At 67.1% G+C, this 24,634-nt stretch overlaps 2 protein-coding genes and 2 non-coding genes across 7 annotated transcripts; 2 read left to right on the top strand and 2 right to left on the bottom strand.

Moving 5' to 3' along the window:
• Positions 1–199: 199 nt before the first annotated feature.
• LOC112060714 (rho guanine nucleotide exchange factor 3-like) lies at positions 200–14,233 on the bottom strand. 4 transcript variants are annotated; one of them, XM_065571131.1, is made up of 12 exons: positions 13,324–14,233; positions 12,697–12,754; positions 11,012–11,083; positions 5,063–5,167; positions 4,706–4,843; positions 4,188–4,250; positions 3,614–3,710; positions 3,331–3,407; positions 2,606–2,863; positions 1,868–2,038; positions 1,096–1,264; positions 200–788 (listed from the first exon to the last, which is right to left on the bottom strand). In XM_065571131.1, the coding sequence occupies exons 1-12, from the start codon at positions 13,356–13,358 to the stop codon at positions 595–597; spliced, it is 1,437 nt and encodes a 478-aa protein (XP_065427203.1). In that variant the 5' UTR covers positions 13,359–14,233; the 3' UTR covers positions 200–594. The 4 variants fall into 4 exon arrangements, with proteins under 4 accessions (XP_065427203.1, XP_065427202.1, XP_065427204.1 ...); XM_065571130.1 differs by having other exon boundaries at positions 4,691–4,843; positions 11,012–11,080; XM_065571132.1 differs by having other exon boundaries at positions 200–784; positions 4,691–4,843; positions 13,324–14,232.
• Positions 14,234–14,355: 122 nt separating this feature from the next.
• On the bottom strand, positions 14,356–21,643 carry LOC101945075 (adiponectin receptor protein 1). Its single transcript, XM_005311949.4, has 8 exons — positions 21,549–21,643; positions 19,736–19,933; positions 19,469–19,621; positions 17,476–17,647; positions 17,083–17,269; positions 16,453–16,640; positions 15,935–16,128; positions 14,356–15,576 (listed from the first exon to the last, which is right to left on the bottom strand). The coding sequence occupies exons 2-8, from the start codon at positions 19,766–19,768 to the stop codon at positions 15,448–15,450; spliced, it is 1,056 nt and encodes a 351-aa protein (XP_005312006.2). The 5' UTR covers positions 19,769–19,933; positions 21,549–21,643; the 3' UTR covers positions 14,356–15,447.
• Positions 21,644–23,111: 1,468 nt separating this feature from the next.
• On the top strand, positions 23,112–23,183 carry TRNAE-UUC (transfer RNA glutamic acid (anticodon UUC)). Its single transcript has one exon. It is a non-coding gene; the product is annotated as a tRNA-Glu (tRNA).
• Positions 23,184–23,465: 282 nt separating this feature from the next.
• On the top strand, positions 23,466–23,537 carry TRNAE-UUC (transfer RNA glutamic acid (anticodon UUC)). The gene has a single exon. It is a non-coding gene; the product is annotated as a tRNA-Glu (tRNA).
• Positions 23,538–24,634: the final 1,097 nt, after the last annotated feature.

The following is a 24,634-nucleotide window of genomic DNA, read 5'->3' as shown; positions in this document are numbered from 1 at the left end:
TGCCCCCACCGTGGCTCCACCCCCTCCTAAGCCCCTCCCCCAGGACAGGGCACAGCTGGGGGTTGGGAGCCCAGAGTCAAGAGTCCTCCCCCCCCCGCACTCCTGGGGGCAGCTCTGGGGTGACTCCCTTGGCTGGCAGCAGCAGTAGCCGGTTACCCGGCACGGGGGAGGGGGACACAGAGGAATCAGGGCCCGGCCGCGACCATCACACGTTTATTGGCAGCTGGTCACAGAAAGGCCGGGGGGGGGGTACAGGGCAGCAGGGACACGCGAGGGCCCCCCGCAGAGGGGCAGCCCCGGGCCCCCCACTCACAATCCAGGGTGGCCAGGGGGCAGCTTCGTCTTCCAACCTGGGGGGGGGGCAGGACCGCCGCGGGAGGGGAGACGGCCCGAGAGCAGCCCGCGTGGGGTTAATAGCCCTCGGCCGCAATAAATACAGGGGGGGGGGGATGGACCCAGGAGTCCGGGGAGAGATGGAGAAAGATGAATTCGGCTCCGTGGGCCTGTCACGGAGGGACCCAGGCGTCCAGGCGGCTCAGCTCTCAGCTCCACGTGATGGTGAACCCCGGGTGCTGGCGGCGGGGGGGCCCCGGCTCAGGTGTGGTCCATGGGGGGGTCGCAGTCCAGGCGCAGGGCAGCCAGGGGCCCCAGGCTGCACTCGAGCTCCGGGGGGGGGCGGGCGGCCAGGGCCTGACGCAGGCGGCTCAACCACTGCTGCTTGTCGAAGGCGTCGGCCGCCTGCAGCGTGTGGGCCTGGGCCCCGGCGCTGACCCGCAGGCAGCTCCTGGCTGGGGGGAGGAGGGGGTCAAACGGGGGGGGGGGAATCCGCTACCGGCCTGGCCCCCCCCATCCCAGCCAGCCCACCTGCCCCATCACCCAGCCTGCCCCATCACCGGGCCTCGCCATCCCAGCCAGACTGTCCCCCGCTTCCCCCCCCCAGCCAGTCCCCCCCCCAGCTGACCCCCCCCAACCATCTCCAGCAGCCGACGTGAACCGGGGGGGCAGGGATCCCAGTGGGGGCGTGGAGGTTGCACGGGGTGGGGGAGCAAAGGGAGGGTTGCCAGGGGAATCCCAGCTGACATGGGGGGCACCTACCGCGCTCGCGCAGGGCCCCCCCGAGCCGGGGCCCCCCGTCAGGCAGGTCCTGCACCTCCAGCTGGCCGACGGGCAGGGGAGGCCCCTGGACCTGGAAGACGACGTGCTGGCCCTGCAGGACGGGCCGGGTCAGCACCAGCGCCTCCTGGAACAGGAACACGTGCAGCCTCTGCCGGGAGGGGAGGGGGGTCAGGACACCTGAGTTCTTGCCCCAGCTCCGGCAGGGGAGTGGGGCCTAGTGGTTAGAACGAGCAGGGAGGGGCTTGGAGCCAGGACTCCTGGGTTCAAGCGCTGTAAACCGAACTCAGAGATAGTGTCCCCACCCCCTGGCACCCCCCAATGCCCAGCCCCCGCCCACCAACCCCCTGCAGGGCCCCACCCTATGGCAACCCCAGTGCCCAGCCCCTGCCCCCCGGCATCCCCCAGTGCCCGGCCTCCACCCTCCAGTGCCTGGCCCCTGCCCCCCGGCATCCCCCAGTGCCCGGCCTCCACCCTCCAGTGCCTGGCCACTGCCCCCCGGCACCCCCCAGTGCCCGGCCCCTGCCCCCCGGCACCCACCAGTGCCCAGCCTCCGCCCCCCAGTGCCAGGCCCCTGCCCCCCGGCACCCCCCAGGCCCCTGCCCCCCAGCACCCCCCAGGCCCCTGCCCCCCAGCACCTCCCATTGCCCAGCCTCCGCCCCCCAGCCACTCCAACGCCCAGCCCCCCGCCCGGCTCCCTGCGGCACGGTGCCCCCTAGCGCCCAGCCCTGGCTGTGGGGAGGGAGGCCGGTACCTGCCCCTTGCTGTTGCGGAGTTCGCCGTGGCAGAGCAGCAGGCTGGAGCGGTCGATGCCGGGGTGCCGGGGGCCCCCATCAGGGTAGCTCAGCCGTTGCTGGTAGTAGCGGCACTCGGCCTCCCCCGTCTTCCTGTTGATCAGCCCCACCAGGTCCTGGGCCAGCGCCACCTGCCCCCCCGCCCCGGGTCACAGGTCAGCAGGGTCCTCGCCTGTCTCTGCGGGGGGGCTCGGGAACCCTCTGTCCTCCCCACGGGGCCCACCCCTCCCTGCGGGGTGCACGGGGACCCTCTGCCCCCCTACGGTGCCCACCCCCTCCCTACAGGGTGCACGGGGACCCTCTGCCCCCCCACAGGGCCCACCCCTCCCTGCGGGGTGCACGGGGACCCTCTGCCCCCCCATGGGGCTCACCCCCTCCCTACAGACACATGGGGACTCTCTGCCCCCCCATGGGGCTCACCCCCTCCCTGCGGGGAGCATGGGGACCCTCTGCCCCCCCACAGTGCCCACCCCCTCCCTGCAGGCACATGGGGACCTTCTGCCCCCCCACGGTCCCCACCCCCTCCCTGCAGGGCACCTGGGGACCCTCTGCCCCCCCCCCACAGTGCCCACCCCCTCCCTGCAGGCACATGGGGACCCTCTGCCCCCCCCCCCACGGTGCCCACCCCCTCCCTGCGGGGAGCACGGGGACCCTCTGCCCCCCCTCCCCCCCCTTGTGGCCTTAGCCCTCCCTCTCACCGCCCGCTGCAGGGCCCCGTGGTCGGGGTGCTCGGGGGGCGTCTGGCGCAGCACCTCCCGCAGCAGCAGCGGGTACTTGACCAGGCGGCTGCGGGGCAGGTCCAGGAAACTCCACAGCTCCAGCTTGCGGCTGAAGGCCGACTCCTGGCAGAGGCGCAGGAATTCCCCCACGGCCGGCTCCCGCTTCCGGCTGTCCAGCCGCGCCTTGGCCCACACCTGGTGGCAGCAGTAGGGTTCGTAGGCCTGCAACCTGGGCAGCTGCGGGGGGGGGGGACGGGACAGGGAGCCAGTCACGGCCTGTGCTCTGGGGGTTCCCCGTTCCTGGCACCCACACGCACCAGGCCAGGGGTCCCCAGGCTGAGCTGGGGTGTCCTGTTACACCTCCCCCTCCCCCCACACTAGACAGCGCCCCACTGCCCAGCCAGGGGGAAACCCCTCGCCCCACCCTCTTCTCCCCCCTGGGGGGTCCTGCCCTCCTCAGATCTCCCCATTCCTGGTCCCCAACCCCTCCCTCATTCCCTCCTGCCCATCCCCCCCAAGCCCCTGCCCCCCAAGTATTCCCCACTTCCTTCCTCCCAGCCCCCTTGTCCTTCCCCTCAGCCCACCATGCCCATCCCCCTCCCCATAGCTCCTCCCCCAACCCCCTGCTCCCCCCTCCTAACATCCCCAGCCCCATAGATGTCAGCCTCCCCCCATTGACCCCAGCCTCCCACCCCGGCCCTTACCCAGTCCAGCAGGGTGGGTCCCAGCTCAGGCACCGTCCCGTCCTCCTGCCTCAGACCCATCAGCCGCCCCAGCAAGTCTGCAAAAGGGGGGGGGTGGGTCAGTGCAGGGATCACCCCTGTCCCCCCCGGGCAGGGAGCTGCGCTTCCCGCTGGCCAAAATCCAGGAGTTGTAGGGGGAGCAGCCTGCTGCAGGGGGCGCCAGTGCGGGGGGGGGGAATAGCAGCAAAGTGGGCTCCCACCCTCCCCCCATCCATGGGGCAGGGAGTCTCCCCCTAGGCTGTACCTTCGTGCAGCGGGGCCAGGGAATCCAGGGTCCCGAAGATCTCGCGCAGCTCGGCCTCGGGCAGGATGGCCAGCGTCAGCATCGGCTCGTAGTAGTTCTGCAAGGGGCAGGGGGTGAGAGCGCCCCCCGCAGCCCCCCCAAGTCCCCCCGCAGCACCCCCAAATCCCCCCGCAGCACAGCGCCCCCCACAGCACAGCGCCCCCCACAGCCCCCCAAATCCCCCCGCAGCCCTTCCAATTCCCCCCACAGCACAGCGCCCCCGACAGCCCCCCAAATCCCCCCACAGCACAGCACCCCCACAGCCCCCCAAGTCCCCCCGCAGCCCCCCCAAATCCCCCCACAGCACAGCACCCCCCACTACCTCCAGCAACCCCCCACTACCCCCTGCTGAGCCCCCAGCTGCCCCCAACCCCCTGCTACACAGCACCCCCTACTGAGCCCCCCAATTCCCCCCCCAGCCCCCTGCTGCCCCCCGTCGAGTCCCCCGCTGCGCAACACCCCCCTGCTGAGATCCCCACTTCCCCCGCTGGGACCCCACCCCCCAGCGCCCCTCATCTAAGGGGGGGGGAGGTACCTTTTTCACCAGGTTCAAATCGTCCACCAGTTGCTGCTCCCCCTGCATCAGCTCGAAGATCACCTGGGGGGGGAGGGTCCAGCTAAGTCCCCAGATACCCCCATGGTGCCTCCCGCCTGGCTCCTCCCCCACCTGCTCCCAGCCCCGCCCCCGCCTGACTCCTCCCCCACCTGTTCCCAGCCCCGCCCCCGCCGGGCTCCTCCCCACCTGTTCCCAGCCCCGCCCCCGCCTGACTCCTCCCCCACCTGTTCCCAGCACCGCCCCCGCCTGACTCCTCCCCCACCTGTTCCCAGCACCGCCCCCGCCTGACTCCTCCCCCACCTGTTCCCGGCCCCGCCCCCGCCTGGCTCCTCCCCCACCTGCTCCCGGCCCCGCCCCCGCCGGGCTCCTCCCCCACCTGCTCCCGGCCCCGCCCCCGCCTGGCTCCTCCCCCACCGCTCTTCTCCCCAGGCTCCACCCCATGCCTGCTGGCCCCGCCCCCTGCGACTGGCCCCGCCCCTCACCTCCTGTCGTTTCACCTCATGGGCCGAGAGCTCCTCACTGACCCGGTCGAAAGTCTCGCTCCAGAGTTTGCTGCTGCGGCGCCGGCAGCCCCCGGCCCGGGGGGGCGGGACGTAGCCTGGGGGGCGGGGCTCCGCCTTGAAGCTGATGGACCTCTGGGGTGGGGGCGAGGGCGGGATGGACAGTGATTGGCTGAGAGCGGAATACAGGCCCTGCCCCCTCCACTCCATGGTCCCCAGCCCACCCAGCCCTGCACCCCCATCCTCAGGGGACCCCCCCATCCCACCCCCTCTCCCTGCTGCAGGGGGCTGCGCACAGCCCTGCTCCATGTGTCCTGGCCCCCGTAGTGCCGGGTGAGGGGGATCCCCGTGTACCTGGATCGACTGGCTCAGGCGTTTCAGGGGTGTCACCTTGGCCGACGGGGGCCCCGAGCCCGACAGGGTCTTGGCGACAGGTTTCACCCGTTTGGTGCAGGGTTCCTGGGGAGGAAAGTGTGGGAGGGGGTGTTGCGGATTGTGGGGGAGTTAGGGCCCTGCACCCCCGGCTTCCTGCGATTCACCATGACTCTCAGCCAGCCAGTAAAGCAGAAGGTTTATTTGGATGACAGGAATACAGTCCAAGACAGGTCTTGCAGGCACAGACAACAGGGCCCCCCTCAGTTAGGTCCAGCTTGGGGTCCCAGGGCATGCCAGCCCAGCCCCCTTGGGGGGTCAGAGCCATCTCTGCCTCCCAGCCAACTCTCCAGCCTCCTTCCAGCCTGCTTCCAGCCCTCTGCCTTTAGCGACCCCTCCCACAGCCTTTGTTCAGTTTCCCGGGCCCCGGAGTCACCTGACCTCCAACCCCCTCCTGGGTTCTCATGTTACAAGCTCAGGTATGTTCCCTTGGGCCGGCACCCATCCCCCGATGCAGACCATCCTAGCCACACTCCCCTGTCAGCATTCACACACCACAGTAAGAACAGTCCCAGTTCGTCACATCTCTCCCCCCTTCGAGACCGAACTGAGCGGGGTCACTTTAGCCAGTGACCTGGGGAAGTTCGAACCTACCCCCGTTCCCATGGATGCCCCCGCATCCCTCCAGTTCCTTGGTGGGAGTTACACCAGGCCCCTTCCGTTCCACGCGCCCCCTTAGGTCGGGGGTGCTTGATGGCACTCGCAGTTCGCAGGTGGGAAGGTTTATGCGGCCTGTGCCCTTTTCCCACCCCCATACCTCTGGGGTTCCAACTGGGCTGTGGTCTTCTCCCAGCGCTCCAGTCTGGAGGTCTGTGCTTTGGGCTCGCTTGGTTTAGAGCCGCCCTTTTAACCTTGGCCACCCTCCGGAAAGGATCCTTTATGCTGGGCAAGGGTCCTAAAGCTGTTTTCCCCTTGTCCCAGGCCTTCCTGCCCCTCTGACAGGGGTCACAGGATCGGCAGTACTGTCGGACAGTAACAAAGACCCCAGGCCAGTAAAAGCTCCGTAGCAGCCTCTGCTGGGTACGCCAGGTTCCCTGGTGCCCTGAGAGGGGAATGTCATGGGCCCGGCACAGCAGCTGGCGGCGATACTTCTGGGGTACTACCAGCTGCCTCCTGATCCCCCCTGACTCCATTTTCCCTGGGGGAGCCCATTCTCGGTACAGGAACCCCTTCTCCCACAGGAACCTTTTCCGGCCACCTCGTTCCATGGTCTGTACCGCATTGAGGTCAGCCAGGTCCCTTATCTTCCGCAAGGAGGGGTCTCTCTGTAACTCGGCCTGGAACTCAGCAGCTGGGACAGGGATGGCCACCTGCTCTTTCTCGCCCGCTGGGTCCGAAGCTGCAGCCTCCCTGAGCCGCGTCCCTGGGCGTTCCCTCCCCACCAGGTTAGGGTCCTGCGCCTCAGGCAAGGCACCCCCCCCAAGGCCAGGGCGCAGGGCCCCTCGCCGGCTCTGACTGCGGGTCACAACCAGTGCCTTTTGGGGGTTGCTTGGCCAGTTCTCCAGGTCCCCCCCCATCAATACCTCAGTGGGCAAATACGGGTGTACCCCCACATCCTTGGGGCCCTCCTTGGCCCCCCACTTCAGGTGTACCCTTGCCACGGGCACTTTGACTGGTGTTCCGCCCACCCCCGTCAGGGTCAGGTAGGAGTTGGGTACCACCTGATCTGGGGCCACCACCTCGGGCCGGGCCAGCGTCACCTCTGCGCCCGTATCCCAGTATCCATTGACCTTCCTCCCATCCACCTCCAGGGGAACAAGGTACTCTCTCCGGAGGGACAGCCCCGCGCCCACCGTATAAACCAAAAACCCTGAGTCTGGGGCATCCAGCCCCCTAGAGGAGCTGGCCTGGGGCCCTTCTCTCTCTTGAGCAGTTGATAAGCTGCCAGCCCCTCTTGCGTGAGAAGCCTGCCCCTCGTCCGTCTGGGCCTCTACCAAGTTAACCCGGTGCGGGTTCGGTCTGCTCAGTCTGTCCTTGAGCTTGGGGCACTGGGCCCGAACGTGGCCTTTTCGGCCGCAGTAATAGCAGCTCATGTCCTGTGGGTCCCCTCGAGCCGGTTGGTTGTCCCTGACGCTGGGCATTCCCCGTGGGAGGGGATTCCCCATATTCCCCCTTTGGGAGGTCCCAGGGTGAATCTCTCTCTGCATCGCGGCGGGCCTGTTCCTTTGGGGCTCCTCCCTGCCACCCCCTGACCGGCTCTTTACAAACTCATCAGCCAGCTGCCCGGCGTGTCGCGGGTTCTCTGGCTTTCTGTCCACCAACCACAGCCTCAGGTCGGATGGGCACCGCTCATACAGTTGCTCCAGTACCAGCAGTTTAATCAGGTCCTCCTTCGTCTGGGCCCCACCAGCCCACTTGCTGGCGTATCTTTCCATGCGGACGGCTAGTTGCAGATATGAGATCTCAGGGGTTTTATCTTGACTCCGGAACCTTCCCCGGTACATCTCAGGAGTCAGCCCAAACTCACGTAGCAGGGCCTTTTTGAATAGTTCGTAGTCCCCTTTCTCTGCCTCTCCCAGTTGGCGGTACAATGCCACGGATTTGGGGTCCAGTAAGGGGGTAAGGACCCGGAGTCTGTCCGCGGGATCAACCCGGTGCAGCTCGCAGGCCGTCTCAAAGGCCTCCAGGAAGTCATCCATGTCCTCCCCCTCCTTGTATGGGGCCATGATGCACTTATCAAAGCTCCGTGCAGTCCTGGGTCCCCCATCACTGACCGCAGCCGGGGGTTCACTGCCCTTCAATCTCACCAGTTCCAGTTCACGCTGATGCTGTCTCTCATTCTCCTGTCTCTGTCTCTCTTTCTCCTCCCGTTCATGCTGACGCTGTCTCTCTTCATGCTGTCTCTGTTGTTCACGATCCTCCAGCTCTCTCAGTTTTAGCTCTTTCTCCCATTCCAGCCAATTCCGCTCCCCGGATGCCGAACGTCGCCGGGAGGATCCTCTGCTGGCGGGCGAGCTTCGCCGGGAGGGTCCCCTGCTGGCCGGGGGGGCCACGGCGCCTTCGGTATTTGCTGGGCTCCTCCCCACCCTTCCCCTAGGCATAGGAAGGAGGGGTCTCGGGAAGCCCTCAGCAGCCGGCTGACCACTCCCAGCTGGGACAGACACTGGTGCCTGCGCTGCATTTGCCAGGCTGCTTCCCTGAGACACAGGGATCGGTTCATTCGCGCGATCTTCCGCCTCTAGCTGGGCAATGAGCTGTTCTTTGGTGAGCCTCCCAATGCGCAGCCGCCTCTGCTTGCACAGCTCCACCAGGTCGCTCTTAAGCCGCTTGGCATACATCTTCCTGCTGGCCACTCACCGGCCTGTGTGCTCACAGCTCCCCACAGTTCCCAGGGGGACCCCTAGTGTGCCAGCCCTTCTCGAGGTCACCACCTCTCTGCCAGGGTCGAGCTGCAGACTCCTCCGCCCCTGGGACCACTCGCTGCGATCCCCCCGGGGGACCCTGTTACTGCAAAAGTCCTTCTCGCTGGTCACACACTCCCAGGGGTAATAACCGTCTCTCTCCCACTCTTCAGCAGGCCTGGTCCCCGTCAATCCCCCTTCGTTTTACTGCTCCCCAGTCACTTACTGCAGGAAGCGCCGTCCACGGGGTGCAGTAGATCCCACCGCTGCCACCAGTTGTTGCGGATTGTGGGGGAGTTAGGGCCCTGCACCCCCGGCTTCCTGCGATTCACCATGACTCTCAGCCAGCCAGTAAAGCAGAAGGTTTATTTGGATGACAGGAATACAGTCCAAGACAGGTCTTGCAGGCACAGACAACAGGGCCCCCCTCAGTTAGGTCCAGCTTGGGGTCCCAGGGCATGCCAGCCCACCCCCCTTGGGGGGTCAGAGCCATCTCTGCCTCCCAGCCATCTCTCCAGCCTCCTTCCAGCCTGCTTCCAGCACTCTCCTTCAGCGACCCCTCCCACAGCCTTTGATCAGTTTCCCGGGCCCCGGAGTCACCTGACCTCCAACCCCCTCCTGGGTTCTCATGTTACAAGCTCAGGTATGTTCCCTTGGGCCGGCTCCCATCCCCCGATGCAGACCATCCTAGTCACACTCCCCTGTCAGCATTCACACACCACAGTAAGAACAGTCCCAGTTCGTCACAGGGGGTGTCACCGGCTCAGCACTGGGGGGGCCTGGACCCAGACAATGGGCCCCTGGCAACTATTTATAGACCCGGTTTCCTGCCACCAGCAAACAATCCAGGGGCTTCCGGGCAGGAAAAGAGAGAAACAGCCGAGCCCCAGTCCCAGGGTATCCCCCCTGCCCCCCGTCTGCCGGTGCCCCTCACTCCCGACCCGCAGCCCCTGCCAGCCCAGCCCCGCTGTATCCCCCCTACCCCCCATCTGCCGGTGCCCCTCACTCCCGACCCACAGCCCCTGCCAGCCCAGCCCCGCTGTATCCCCCCTGCCCCCCGTCTGCCGGTGCCCCTCACTCCCAACCCCCAGCCCCTGCCAGCCCAGCCCTGCTGTATCCCCCCTACCCCCCATCTGCCGGTGCCCCTCACTCCCGACCCACAGCCCCTGCCAGCCCAGCCCCAGTGTATCCCCCCTGCCACCCGTCTGCCGGTGCCCCTCACTCCCGACCCACAGCCCCTGCCAGACCAGCCCTGGGTTCCCCCCCAGCTCTGCCGGTGCCCCTCATTCCCGACCCGCAGCCCCTGCCAGCCCAGCCCCGCTGTATCCCCCCTGCCCCCCGTCTGCCGGTGCCCCTCACTCCCGACCCGCAGCCCCTGCCAGCCCAGCCCCGGGGTATCCCCCCTACTCCCCATCTGCCGGTGCCCCTCACTCCCGACCCGCAGCCCCTGCCAGCCCAGCCCCGGGGTATCCCCCCTGCCCCCCGTCTGCCGGTGCCCCTCACTCCCGACCCGCAGCCCCTGCCAGCCCAGCCCCGCTGTATCCCCCCTGCCCCCCGTCTGCCGGTGCCCCTCACTCCCGACCCGCAGCCCCTGCCAGCCCAGCCCCGCTGTATCCCCCCTGCCCCCCGTCTGCCGGTGCCCCTCACTCCCGACCCGCAGCCCCTGCCAGCCCAGCCCCGCTGTATCCCCCCTGCCCCCCGTCTGCCGGTGCCCCTCACTCCCGACCCGCAGCCCCTGCCAGCCCAGCCCCGCTGTATCCCCCCTGCCCCCCGTCTGCCGGTGCCCCTCACTCCCGACCCGCAGCCCCTGCCAGCCCAGCCCCGCTGTATCCCCCCTGCCCCCCGTCTGCCGGTGCCCCTCACTCCCGACCCGCAGCCCCTGCCAGCCCAGCCCCGCTGTATCCCCCCTGCCCCCCGTCTGCCGGTGCCCCTCACTCCCGACCTGCAGCCCCTGCCAGCCCAGCCCCGCTGTATCCCCCCTGCCCCCCGTCTGCCGGTGCCCCTCACTCCCGACCCGCAGCCCCTGCCAGCCCAGCCCTGCCCAGGACTCCCCCCTGCAGGGGATGGGGAAGGGGTCATGGAGGGGATGGGGGGGGCTGATCAAAGGTACCCTAAGGGGGGAGGGTCCCTAGAAGGGTCGGAATGGGTGTGTCCCACTGTGACACCACTTCTGTCTGTTCAGCCAATCAGCTGTCGAGGAGATGCCCCCCTCCATTCCTCAGCCAATCACAGAACCGGGTGAGGGCCCTTCTCCCTGCAGCCAATCACCACGCCCCGTTCTTCCGGACACGCCCCCTGCCATGGCACAGCCAACCACAGAGAAACTCCGCAGCCCTGCCAGCAGGCTGACCACGCCCACTCGCCGAAGAAGCCCCGCCTACCGTCACCATTTAAAGGGGCCGGGCCAGAATTCAACCATCCACACTTGTGTGGGGGAGGTGGGCGGGCAATCGGGGAGGGGGGGCGGGGGAAGAAGCACTAGTGGGGGATAAGGAGGAGATGATGGGGGCTAGTCGGGGGAGGGTCTCACCTTGTCATCGGAGGTCTGGGGCTCAGGCCCCCGCTGCCCCATGCCAGGTACCCCCTGCTGCTTCCGCTTCTTCTGCCAGAGAGAGGGGGGGGTCAGAGTCGGACTCGGGGGGACCCCGCCCCATCTCCCAGACCCCCTGTCCCCATCCCCACGGCCACCCCACCCCGGATCTCCCACCCCTAGACACCCCACCCTACCCCCAGATCTCCCAGACCCCCTGTCCCATGCCCACCCTACCCCAGCCCCATCTCCCAGACCCCCTGTCCCCGTCCCCACGGCCACCCCTAGACACCCCACTCTACCCCCAGATCTCCCAGACCCCCTGCCCCATGTCCACCCTACCCTGGCCCGATCTCCCAGACCCCCTGTCCCCGTCCCCACGGCCACCCCTAGACACCTGACCCTACCCCCAGATCTCCCAGACCCCCTGCCCCATGGCAACCCTACCCCGGCCCCATCTCCCAGACCCCCTGTCCCCATCCCCACGGCCACCCCACTCCGGATCTCCCACCCCTAGACACCCCACCCTACCCCCAGATCTCCCAGACCCCCTGCCCTATGCCCACCCTACCCCGGCCCCATCTCCCAGACCCCCTGTCCCCATCCCCACGGCCACCCCACCCCGGATCTCCCACCCCTAGACACCCGACCCTACCCCCAGATCTCCCAGACCCCCTATCCCATGCCCACCCTACCCCGGCCCCATCTCCCAGACCCCCTGTCCCCATCCCCACGGCCACCCCACCCCGGATCTCCCACCCCTAGACACCCCACCCTACCCCCAGATCTCCCAGATCCCCTGTCCCATGCCCACCCTACCCCAGCCCCATCTCCCAGACCCCCTGTCCCCGTCCCCACGGCCACCCCTAGACACCCCACCCTACCCCCAGATCTCCCAGACCCCCTGCCCCATGCCCACCCTACCCTGGCCCGATCTCCCAGACCCCCTGTACCCGTCCCCACGGCCACCCCACCCCGGATCTCCCACCCCTAGACACCTGACCCTACCCCCAGATCTCCCAGACCCCCTGCCCCATGCCCACCCTACCCCGGCCCCATCTCCCAGACCCCCTGTCCCCATCCCCACGGCCACCCCACCCCAGATCTCCCACCCCTAGACACCCGACCCTACCCCCAGATCTCCCAGACCCCCTATCCCATGCCCACCCTACCCCGGCCCCATCTCCCAGACCCCCTGTCCCCATCCCCACGGCCACCCCACCCCGGATCTCCCACCCCTAGACACCCCACCCTACCCCCAGATCTCCCAGACCCCCTGCCCCATGGTCACCCTACCCCGCCCCATCTCCCAGACCCCCTGTCCCTGTCCCCACGTCCACCTCACCCTGGATCGCCCACCCCTAGACATCCCACCCTACCCCCAGATCTCCCAGACCCCCTGCCCCAGGCCCACCCTACCCCGGCCCGATCTCCCAGACCCCCTGTCCCCGTCCCCATGGTCACCTCACCCCATCTCCTAGATCTCCTGCCCCACAGCCACCCTACCCCCGCTCCATCTCCCAGACCCCCTGTCCCCGTCCCCACGGCCACCCCACCCTGGATCTCCCACCCCTAGACGCCCCACCCCACCCCCAGATCTCCCAGACCCCCTGTGCCCATCCACCCCACCCCACCCCCACCCCAAAGTTCCAACCTCCACTCCAGCCTTGCCCTCCCCCACTCACCCCCGAGCCCTCGGACAGGGACCCCGAGGTCTGGGACCGCTCCCGATGCACCGGGGACCTGCAAACACACCAGGAAGGGGATTACAAGAATGGGGCGCTCTGAGCATCCCTCCAGCAGTGCCATGGGGCCTCCCTTCTCTGCTCCCCTACGTGATGCGAGTTTCCTCCAGCAGTGCTCTGGGGACACATCAAGAATGACCCCCCCACACACACTTCTCTGAAGTTTGGTGCTACGTTGTGGGGAACTGTAATTCCCCTGGCTGCCCCGGATATAGTGAGCCTGGGGCGACACAAAAGTGGATGAGTTATTCTGGGCTGTGGTTGGCGCCCATGGGAAAGGAGCCAGGACTCCTGGGTTCTCTCCCCGGCTCTGGGAGGGGAGTGGGGGCTGGTGGTTAGAGCAGGGGGGCTGGGAGCCAGGACTCCTGGGTTCTCTCCCCATCTCGGGGAGGGGAGTGGGGTCTCCTGAGTTACAGGAGAAGTCAGTTCCCCTTTTCTGTGCCTCTGTTTCCCCTGGGGGGGACAATCCAGAATCCTCTGCTCTACGCAGCATCAGGCCCTGTCTTTGTGGGGTGAGGAGGGTGCAGGATTTGGTAGATTTCCCCCTCCCCACGGTGCCCCTCTTACCATGACTCCTGCTCCGCCGGCCCCTCCTCATCCATGGTCGCTCAGCGCATCCCTGGGCTCCCCCCTGCACCTGCCGCCTGCTCCCCTCGGCCCCCCAGGGCGCGGGTGGCTCGGCACCAAGTCCCAGAAGCTGAGCGGCGCTTCCGCCCCTGTGGTTTCCTGCGCTGGGGGAGGCGGGGGGGCTAGTTCCTGTGTTTGTAGTGATAGCACCAAGGGTGCTGGCCCCACACTGCTCTGCCCAACGGCACCTCCCAATACCAGGGGAGAGCGCCCCCTGCCCCGCCCCGCTCCCTGCCCCACGGTGCCCCCACAGCGCCCGGCCCTGCCTGCCAGGGGAGAGCGCCCCCTGCCCAGCCCCCTCACCCCGGCTTCCTTCTGCAGCTTGGGCAGGAGACAGCCGCCTCCGTGATGCTCAACCACTTCCTTTCACCTGCCACTCCCCTCCAGGCAGGTCAGCCACAGACACGAAACTGACTACAGATGCCGGTTCTCTGCAGCAGCGCCCACCGCCTGCACAAAGACGGTTTGCCTGGCGCTGAGATGCAGCCAGCTCTGGGGCGAGGCAGCTGGGAAACAGCCACACATAACGCTGCCCAAGGTCTGCCATGCGGACTCCAGCCAGGCCAGGGGCCAGGAGAGAACTTATTTTCCTTATAATGTTTCCGGCTCCTAGAAATTTATTACAACAGCCAGTAAAAAAACGAGGCTACGAAAAGTAACAGGGCTCCAGAGCGGGGGGGGAGGGGGGGGCCTGGCAGAAGGGTGATGGGTGTTAAAGGAAGAAGAAGGGGGGTGCTGCCACCTGTGTGCGCCGTCGGTCCATGGGCCCCCCCCCCATCTCCACAGCAACCCCTCTGGGTGGGGTCCCTTTGCCCCATGCTTCCTCCTTCCCAAACCACTGCCCCATGGCCCACCCTTCCCCACTCTGCAACCCCCTCCATTGCACCAGGCCCACCACTAGCCCCCACTCCCCTCCCAGAGCCAGGGAGAGAACCCAGGAGTCCTGGCTCCCAGCCCCCCCCCGCCGCTCTAACCACCAGCCCCCACTCCCCTCCCAGAGCCGGGGAGAGAACCCAGGAGTCCTGGCTCCCAGGCCTGTCCCCAGTCACTCAGGGTGGCCTGGGGAGAGGATATATCAGGCTCACTCGCGAGCAACTCTTAAAGGGGCAGCTTCTTCTCTACACCCCCCCCACCCAGTCCTCCACAAACAAGAACTACACGCCTTTCCAAGAGGGGACACGCCCAAGTTTCTTAAAGGGCCAGAGACTGAGAAATTGGGATGGGAGATTAAGCTAAAAATAGGTGCAGTGAGTTGTTAAATACTCCCCTCCCCACAGTGCAACAGGGGAAAAACACCGGGCAGGCATGACAAAAATACCAGACAATGTCCCCTTTAAGCGAAGCCACGCCCCCCATCGCTTGATTGGCCCAGTCAAAGTGGCTGTGTTTTAGGCCACGCCTCCCATGTTGCGATTGGTCAGTTAGTGATCACAGTAATATCTCTGGTGTGATTGGTCGGTCACTGTGTGAAGTCACAACTCCATGGCATGAGTGGCTGCTTGGTTTATGAGGCCACGCCCCCTGTGGTGTGATTGGTCAGTCAGAGTCTTAGGTCTCGCCCCACTCAGGGCAATTGGTCAGTCAGGATCTGATATCACTACTCCATGGTGTGATTGGTTGGTCAGGGTCCAAGGCCACACTCCTAGTGGGCCAATTGGTCAGTTGTCACCTGAGGTCCCGCCCTCTGTCATGTGATCGGCTGGGCAGGATCTGGTCGCTCTGTGCCCGGGGCCACGCCCCCTGGGGTGGGATCTGGTCACTTGGTGCCCGGGGCCATGCCCCCTGGGGTGGGATCTGGTCGCTTGGTGCCCAGGGGCCACGCCCCCCCAGGGTGGGATCTGGTCGCTCGGTGCCCGGGGCCACGCCCCCCGGAGCGGGATCTGGTCACTCGGTGCCCGGGGCCACGCCCCCTGGAGCGGGATCTGGTCACTCGATGCCCGGGGCCACGCCCCCTGGAGCGGGATCTGGTCACTCGGTGCCCGGGGCCACGCCCCCTGGAGCGGGATCTGGTCGCTCAGGGCCACGCCCCCAGGGCAGGATCCGGTGGGTCGGGGGGTGGGAGGCTCACAGCACAGAGCTCTCGGTGCAGGCACCCCCCAGCGAGGAGCGGAAGGCCTGGAGCTGGGAGACCCCGTGGAGGTGGACGCCGGCGGCCGCCACCACCAGCACGTGGAAGATCTGGTGGGAGTTGAACTGCGGGGAGGGGGGGAGAAAGGGGGAGAGGTGAGCCTGGCTCTGCCCACCTCCCCTGGCAGGAGCAAGCCAGGCCCCGCCCCCTCCCTGGGCACCCAACCCCCCCAGGAGGAGGGTAAGTATCAGCCCCACCCCACCCAGGGGGTAAGTAGCACAAACACTCACAGAGACAGAAAAGAGTTCGCTAAGATCACACAGAGCCTGGAGCAAGGCTGGGGAGAGAACCCAGGCGTCCGGGCTCCCAGCGTCCCCTGCTCTGACCGCTAGACCCCGGTCCCCTCCCAGCGCCCAGAAAGAACCCAGGCGTCCGGGCTCCCAGCAGGCCATGCGCGGGCGGGCGGGCGGGCGGGGGACTCACCCAGATGTCGCACTTGCCGGGGAAGAAGCGCTCGGGCACGCGGGCGGCGTACAGCGCCGCGCCCAGGATGTAGAGCAGCGCCATGAGGAACAGCCAGCCAATCTGCCCGGCGCTCGCCGCCCGCCCCGGCCCCTCGGCCAGCAGGAAGTGCAGGGTGGGCACCAGCCCGCTGAGCCCCAAGCCCAGGAACACGCCTGCCGGGGGCAGAGAGAGGGGTCAGGGCGTGTCCCTGCCTCAGGGGCCCCCCGCGCCCAGCCCCACTGCCAGGGACCCCCTGCGCCCAGCCCCTGCCTCCAGGGGCCCTCGCGCCCAGCCCCCGTGCCCAGCCCCCGTCCCCACTGCCAGGGACCCCCACGCCCAGCCCCCTCTGAGCCCAGCCCCTGCACCCATTGCCAGCCCCTGTGTTCAGCCCCCTGCCCCCCAGCCTCCCCCTGCCCCCAGGCCCCCTGCCAGCCCCTGTGCCCAGCCCCCACTGCCAGCCCCTGCAATCCAGGCCCCCAGGGCGAAGGGGCGCTCACCTGCCCGCACCGCGCGGTACTGGGGCGTGGCGAAGTGGTCGGACTGGGACACCGTGATGGCCGTGATGCCCAGCACGCAGACGATGACCAGGTAGATGAGCTGGGGCTGGGGCGAGCAGTAGAAGGAGTAGTACAGCCAGGGCACGAAGCTGCCTACGATCAGCAGCGTGATGCCCGAGTAATCCAGCCTGCGGGGGCAGCAGAGAGAACCCAGGAGTCCTGGCTGCCCCCCCCCTCTAACCACTAGGCACCACTCCCCTCCCAGAGCCGGGGAGAGAACCCAGGAGTCCTGGCTCCCCCCCCACCTCTAACCACTAGCCTCCACTCCCCTCCTAGAGCCGGGGAGAGAACCCAGGAGTCCTGGCTCCCAGCCCCTCCCCCCGGCTCTAACCCACCAGACCCCAGTCCCCTCCCAGAGCCAATGAAAGAACCCAGGAGATCTGGCTCCCAACCCACCCTGCTCTAATCCACCAGACCCCACTGCCCTCCCAGAGCTGGGGAGAGAACCCAGGAGTCCTGGCTCCCAGCACCCACCCGGCCACCCCAGACTCCACTTCCTTTCCTGAATGGTGGCTAGAAGAACCCAGGCGTCCGGCCGGGCGGCGCCCCGCCCCCAGGGGTGGCACTCACTTGGAGAAGGTGCGGGACACTCTCTCCGAGTGGCAGTACACCGTGTGGAAGAGCCAGGAGAAGCAGAGGCAGAGGGTGGCCCCCAGGAAGAACGTCCCGAAGACGACCCGCTCCTGGATGGGGGCCACGTAATTCATGTTGGGGCTGAACATGTAACCAATGCCCAAGACGAGGAAGAAGAGGAAGCCTGGAATGGGAGGAGAGGAGAGTCAAAATGCAACCACCTCTGGGGCGGGGCAGCTAGGGAACAGCTGCACATAACGCCACATGGGGACGGCTCGCCCGGCGCTGAGATGTACCCACATAAAACGCAGCATCTCCTTGCACTACAGCGCCCCCTAGCACCTATCTCTGGTCCCACCCAGTGCCCCCGGACGCCTGGGTCCCACTGACCGATGAGGTGTGTCCAGATGTTGCCGGTCTCCGTGTGCAGGCGGAAGATGCTGCGGAAGCAGGCGCGGAAGGAGGGCATGGGCGGGCGGTGCCCGTGGAGAAGGAAGTCGTTGTCCTTCAGCCAGTCGGGCAGCACGTCGTAGGGGATGACCCTCCAGCGCCCCTCCCACACCTGCATGGAGAGAGCCAGGAGAGAACCCAGGAGTCCTGGTGCCCAGCTACCCCCCCTCTGCTGTAATCACTAGACTCTCCCCGCCCCTCCCAGAGCCAGGGAGAGAACCCAGGAGTCCTGGCTCCCAGCCCCCCACTCTAACCATTGGACCCCACTCCCCTCCCAGAGACAGGGAGAGAACCCAGGAGTCCTGGCTCCCAGCCTCCCACTCTAACCATTGGACCCCACTCCCCTCCCAGAGCCAGGGAGAGAACCCAGGAGTCCTGGCTCCCAGCCCCAGGCAATTCCTTGCCTTTCTCCAGACCTTGTCCTCCTCTGTGCTGGTGCTGGCGTCTCTGGTTGCTTTCCCGTCCCCGCTCCCCATGGTCCGGTGAGGCCGGCTGGGCCCAAGCGCCGAGCCCGGTGGAGCTGGGGGTCGTGCTGCCACCGAGGCCCCAACTCCTTGGCCCACCTCCAGCCCTGCCACTCAATCCCCTCCCCTGGCTCCGGGGTGGGCCCTGGCATGGCCGGGCAGAGACCCTCTGGGTCCTGCCACCAGGGGTAGCTTGGATGCTGTCATGGGCATGCTCGGGGAGGCCAGGCAGCACAGCTGCTGAGGTCACAATGCCACCAGCTAGCCCACTGTGGCCCGCCCTGAGCCCCCAGGCGGCGCCCACTGGCCCAGGGGAATGGGACAGGTAGGGTCGGAGGGAGACTGGAGGTGCCGGGGGGTGGGGGGGGAAGAGGAGGGATGGCCGCCGCGGGATGGATGGATGGGCGTGCTCAGGGACGGAGAGATGGACGGATGGACGGGAAACCCCAATGACTGACTTACGGATGGACGGACGGGAACACCCATTGATGGATGGATGGACGGACAGATGGACAAATGGACAGGAATGCCCAGTGATGGATGGACAGATGGACGGGAATGCCCGGTGATGGAAGGATGGATGGACAAATGGACGGGAACACCCAGTGATGGAAGGACAGACAGACAGATGGACAGGAACGCCCAGTGATGGATGGGTGGATGGATGGATGGTCGGACAAATGGATGGGAATGACCAGTGATGGATGGACGGACGGATGGACAGACAAATGGACGGGAACACCCAGTGATGGGTGGATGGACGGACGGATGGACGGGAATGACCAGTGATGGATGGATGGTTGGACAAATGGATGGGAATGACCAGTGGTGAATGGACGAACACCCAGTGACAGAGGTGGAGATGGACAGACGGACATGCTCACAGACGAAGAGCTCAGGCAGTAGGAGGGGCCACCCCCGAACAGCCCCTTCCCTCCCCATTCCCCGCTGCACAATGTGAACCCACATGGGGATGGGGGGCCCACGGGGCACTGAAAAACGTGGACCCCAGCCCTGCTCTGGCCAGGGGCTCCGCCTCACCGGGGAGCAGGTCCCACATTGCTGCAGCCCCAAACCACCCCCAAACTCATGACCCGCACCCCTGGCACTGGAAGAGAGAGAGCACAAACATGGTACAGCTGACTGGGCACAGCTGTGTAGGACACAGCCAGGCAGAGAACCCAGGAATCCTGGCTCCCAGCCCCGCCCCCCTGCTCTGACCACTAGACCCCACTGCCCTCCCAGAGCCAGGCAGAGAACCCAGGAATCCTGGCTCCCAGCCCCGCCCCCCTGCTCTGACCACTAGACCCCACTGCCCTCCCAGAGCCAGGGAGAGAACCCAGGAGTCCTGGCTCCCAGCCCCCCCCCCTGCTCTGACCACTAGACCCCACTCCCCTCCCAGAGCCAGGGAGAGAACCCAGGAGTCCTGGCTCCCTCCCACCACCCAACCACTGCTTCGTGCCCCTTACCTTAAAGACAAACTCCTCCATCCTCCCCATGGCTTGCTGGGCCTGGAGCGGCAGCGTGAGGACTCGCACGGGGTCCACGTCGTCCAGCTCCTCGGCTCCCCACTGCGCAGCGGCCCCCCAGCCCGCCGGCTCGGCCCCCACCTCCTCCCCCTGCTGGAGAGAAGGGCCTAGATGCAACCGAGGCAGCGGCTCCCATCCAGCCCCGGGATCGGGGGCTGGGGCTTGGGCCCTTCGCCTCTAGGGGGCGCCCCCTAGGCCCCTGCTCACCTGGCTGGTGTCCTCCCCCAGCAGGGGTCCCATCTCCGCCAGCGCCTCCGGCCCCCCACGTATGGGGCCACCTCCAGTGCGGACGCCACAGGGGAAGGGGGCAGCCAGGGGAGGGTCCTGGCCTTGGCTGCTGCCCCCCCCCCAGCCCCACAGCCCAGTTCAGATGCTCCTGCCTGTTTGCCTCATGGTCTCGTCGGCCTGCGGGGGGGAGAGCAGTGTGAACCCCAGGGCCCCCCACGGAGCCTGCCCCCAGCGCCCTGACCCCCCTCAGCCTCCTGCCCCCATTGCCCCACCCAGAGCCCCCCACCTATGAGCCCCTCACCACCCCCACATCCCAGCCCCCCACCAGCCCCCATCCTCCCACGTTGCATCCCAGTCCCACCAGCCCCCCACCCACCTTTCAAGCCCCGATCGCAGCCCCACAGCCCCCCACTCACTATCCTCCTGGTAGCCCCCACATATCCCAGCCCCACACTACCAGTCTGCTCCAGCGCACCCGCTTCCCGGGCCCCTCCCCACATCCCTGTGCTCCACTGCCCCACACCACACCCCACGGCCCTGGGACCCCAACTCCCACAGTCTACATTCAACCCCCATCAGCCCCAGCCTGCCCCCTTCCTTCCAGAACCCCCCCCATCCCCCGTCAGACCCCCTCCTCACCCCCAGCTCCCACCCCAGCCCAGTCCCCCAGTCTCCCCCACCTCCAGCCCCTCCGTCCCCATCCCCCGTCAGACCCCCTCCTCACCCCCAGCTCCCACCCCAGCCCAGTCCCCCAGTCTCCCCCGCCTCCAGCCCCTCCGTCCCCATCCCCCGTCAGACCCCCTCCTCACCCCCAGCTCCCACCCCAGCCCAGTCCCCCAGTCTCCCCCGCCTCCAGCCCCTCCGTCCCCATCCCCCGTCAGACCCCCTCCTCACCCCCAGCTCCCACCCCAGCCCAGTCCCCCAGTCTCCCCCGCCTCCAGCCCCTCTGTCCCCATCCCCCGTCAGACCCCCTCCTCACCCCCAGCTCCCACCCCAGCCCAGTCCCCCAGTCTCCCCCGCCTCCAGCCCCTCTGTCCCCATCCCCCGTCAGACCCCCTCCTCACCCCCAGCTCCCACCCCAGCCCAGTCCCCCAGTCTCCCCCGCCTCCAGCCCCTCTGTCCCCATCCCCCGTCAGACCCCCTCCTCACCCCCAGCTCCCACCCCAGCCCAGTCCCCCAGTCTCCCCCGCCTCCAGCCCCTCTGTCCCCATCCCCCGTCAGACCCCTCCTCACCCCCAGCTCCCACCCCAGCCCAGTCCCCCAGTCTCCCCCGCCTCCAGCCCCTCTGTCCCCATCCCCCGTCAGACCCCCTCCTCACCCCCAGCTCCCACCCCAGCCCAGTCCCCCAGTCTCCCCCGCCTCCAGCCCCTCTGTCCCCATCCCCCTGCCTCCAGCTCCCATCATCCCACCTACTCAACCCCCCAGCTCACCAGTCCCCCTCCCTCATCCTCCCACCTACCCCATCCCCCCATCTCTGACCCCCTGCTCCCCCTGGCACAGCCTGTTCCCTTCCTCCAGCCCCCAGCCCCCACCAGGCCCCCATCACCCATCTCAGCCGCCAGCTTCCCCAGCCCCCTGACTCTAGCCCCCAGCCCCATCTCAGGTCCCCACCCCCCTCCAGCCCCCCACCAGGCCCCCAGCCCCCATCTCAGACCCCAGCCTCCCCAGCCCCCTGACTCTAGCCCCCAGCCCCATCTCAGGTCCCCACCCCCCACCAGCCCCCCAACCTCCAGCCCCCCACCAGGCCCCCAGCCCCATCTCTGCCCCCCCCATCTCCCCGCCCCCCCCTCACCCAGCAGCCCTGGAAGCAGCAGCAGCCAGAACCCAATCCCCGCCCTCTCTGCCCGACCTCCCACTCTGATTGGCCCTGGCGTCCGTCCGTCAGGGATAACTTCCCACGGCCGCATCCCCGCCCACCTCCTTTTCCTTTTTGCCATCGCCATGGCAACGCTGAAAGGGCCCGGAGCGAAGGAGGGGGGGGCGGGGGGAGAGTGAAGATGGGTCGGTCCCTTCTCAGGGGGGCCAGGACCCTTCGCACGGGGGTCACGTCCCTTGGCACAGCGCTGGGGCCTTTCGCACGAGGGCCAGGGCCCTTCGCACGGGGGTCACATCTCTTGGCACAGCGCTGGGGCCTTTCGCACGAGGGCCAGGGCCCTTTGCACGGGGGTCACATCTCTTGGCACAGCGCTGGGTCCCTTCGCACGAGGGCCAGGGCCCTTCGCACGGGGGTCACATCTCTTGGCACAGCGCTGGGTCCCTTCGCACGAGGCCAGGACCCTTCGCACGGGGGTCACGTCCCTTGGCACAGCGCTGGGGCCTTTCGCACGAGGGCCAGGGCCCTTCGCACGGGGGTCACATCTCTTGGCACAGTGCTGGGGCCTTTCACATGGGGGCCAGGACCCTTTGCACGGGGGTCACATCTCTTGGCACAGCGCTGGGGCCTTTCGCACGAGGGCCAGGGCCCTTCACACAGGGGTCACATCTCTTGGCACAGCGCTGGGGCCTTTCGCACGAGGGCCAGGGCCCTTCGCACGGGGGTCACATCTCTTGGCACAGCACTGGGTCCCTTCGCACGAGGCCAGGACCCTTCGCACGGGGGTAACGTCTCTTGGCACAGCACTGGGTCCCTTCTCAGGAGGGCCAGGACCCTTCGCATGGGGCTCACATCCCTTGGCACAGCGCTGGATCCTTTTGCATGGTGGCCAGGACCCTTCGCACGGGGGTCACGTCTCTTGGCACAGCGCAGGGGCCTTTCGCACGTGGGCCAGGACCCTTCGCACGGGGCTCACATCCTTTGGCACAGTGCTGGATCCTTTCGCACGGGGGCCAGGATCCTTCGCACGGGGGTCACATCTCTTGGCACAGCACTGGGTCCCTTCGCACGAGGCCAGGGCCCTTCGCACGGGGGTAACGTCTCTTGGCACAGCACTGGGGCCTTTCGCACGAGGGCCAGGACCCTTCACATGGGGGTCACGTCTCTTGGCACAGCGCTGGGTCCCTTCGCACGAGGCCAGGGCCCTTCGCACGGGGGTCACGTCTCTTGGCACAGCGCTGGATGCTTTCGCATGGGGGGGGCAGGGCCCTTCGCACGGGGGTAACGTCTCTTGGCACAGTGCTGGGGCCTTTTGCATGGGGGCCCCGGTCCCTTAGCCCGGGGACCAGGTTGTGCCCCCTACAGGTGTCACCCTTTCTCTTGGGGCCTCCTCGCAATGGGGCGCTACCCCCGCCCAGTCTGATTGCGGGGATTGAGCCCTGGCTGGGGGAGAAGGCTGGAAATCTGGTGGGACATGGGGGGGGGGGGGGGCTGTGTGTGAACGCATCACTTGGGGCTGTACGTGGGGCTATCGCCAGCAGCTCCCATATGGTCTAGCGGTTAGGATTCCTGGTTTTCACCCAGGCGGCCCGGGTTCGACTCCCGGTATGGGAACAGCACGTTTTTTTTTTCCCCTCCTCCCCCGTTGCAGGCAGGAGCTCAGAGCTCCGGATTAACGCGGGGCAGAGGCTGATCCTCGGGCAGGCCCGCGGGGTCGGGGCACGGAGGCTTTGGGGTGTCGGGGGGAGGCAGAGACTCCCGCGGACACGAGCAGAGAGTTCTGGGGCTGCCCCATGGCGCGTGTGGGGGTCGCTCCCCAGATCCCCCGCTAGGTGGCGCTGCAGCGCCCCACGGCCGCTCCCCAGGCCAGCTGCGACAAAGACAGCAGCAGCTCAGTCCCACATGGTCTAGCGGTTAGGATTCCTGGTTTTCACCCAGGCGGCCCGGGTTCGACTCCCGGTGTGGGAAGGAGAAAGATCTTTTGCTCGGAGGGGAGAAAAGAGAACCCCGACTCCCCTGCCAGAGAACCCAGGAGTCCTGGCTCCCCCTCTAACCACTAGATCCCACTCCCCTCCTCGAGTCCAGGGAGAGAACCCAGGAGTCCTGGCTCCCCCTCTAACCACTAGATCCCACTCCCCTCCTCGAGTCCAGGGAGAGAACCCAGGAGTCCTGGCTCCCCCTCTAACCACTAGATCCCACTCCCCTCCCACCGAGCTGTCAAGTGCTCATTTGAAAGAAAAAAAATCACGTGCATTGATTCAGGAAGCCGGATCAGCGCCAAATCCCGGCCTTAGGCAGTTCCCCCACCTTGGGGCAGATGTTCTGCCCCCCCCCGAGCCAGCTGATCCCAAAAAACTTTTTGTATCTTGCTTCTAGATTTTTCCTGTGGCGAAATGTCTCTATTTCTCCCTGTTGGCCAGATATTTAGCAGGAGAGTCGGTAAAGGAATCTTAATGCCCTAGCCAGAGCAGCGGATATAAAACCACAGGAGGCCACTGGCCTGTTGGACGCATTTTAGACCCCACAGCAGCCTCGGAAAGGGAACCAGGACAACAGTCTTGTCTTCACGGCCTCTTGTAAATTACTGGGTGTTTCCCTACCCCAGAAGTGGCTGCATCTCTGTACCAGGCGAGCTGTCCCCATGCGATGTTTTGCTCAGCTGTTCCCCAGCTGCCACGCCCCAGAGCTGGCTGCATCTCAGCACCAGGCGAGCCATCCCTTTTGTCCACAAGCGCAAGGACAACCTGTGTGCTCACGTCTGACCTTGAGCTCCTGGGGAGTGACGGATGGGCTTGTTTGGAAGCCAAGATGCTTCGTCAGGTGCAATTAGCCGCAGAGCGTGAGGCTGTCCCTGCCAGACTCCGACGGGTCTGACCTACTTAACCTCCTGAAGGCTGACGCAGAGACAGCAAGCCCTGTCCAGATTCCCGACAGGCCCCGAGCCAAGCATGCCTGGAATAATCCCGTCCCCCATGGCCAACTTTCCACAGCTTGCCAGCCTCGTGCCCTGCCGCAGTGCGGCTAGTCCCCTGCTGCTCCACCCCAGAGGTGGCTGCATCTCAGTG

The sequence above is a fragment of the Chrysemys picta genome, chromosome 17 (assembly GCF_011386835.1).
Source record: "Chrysemys picta bellii isolate R12L10 chromosome 17, ASM1138683v2, whole genome shotgun sequence".
NCBI lineage: Eukaryota > Metazoa > Chordata > Testudines > Emydidae > Chrysemys > Chrysemys picta.
This window is presented reverse-complemented; position numbering and strand designations above follow the sequence as displayed.

What these genes read in the sequence shown, in the direction of transcription:
- LOC112060714 (XM_065571129.1), bottom strand. Translation starts at nt 13,358, where the DNA reads ATGGATGAGGAGGGGCCGGCGGAGCAGGAGTCATG. An exon ending in CCCTGTCCGAGGGCTCGGGG is followed by an intron (nt 11,084 to 12,696) that starts GTGAGTGGGGGA and finishes TCTCTCTGGCAG; the next exon opens with AAGAAGCGGAAGCAGCAGGG. An exon ending in ACGGGGCCCTGCAGCGGGCG is followed by an intron (nt 2,039 to 2,605) that starts GTGAGAGGGAGG and finishes GCGGGGGGGCAG; the next exon opens with GTGGCGCTGGCCCAGGACCT.
- LOC101945075 (XM_005311949.4), bottom strand. Translation starts at nt 19,768, where the DNA reads ATGGGACCCCTGCTGGGGGAGGACACCAGCCAG. An exon ending in GTACCGCGCGGTGCGGGCAG is followed by an intron (nt 16,129 to 16,452) that starts GTGAGCGCCCCT and finishes TGCCCCCGGCAG; the next exon opens with GCGTGTTCCTGGGCTTGGGG. An exon ending in CCGGCAAGTGCGACATCTGG is followed by an intron (nt 15,577 to 15,934) that starts GTGAGTCCCCCG and finishes CCCTCCCCGCAG; the next exon opens with TTCAACTCCCACCAGATCTT.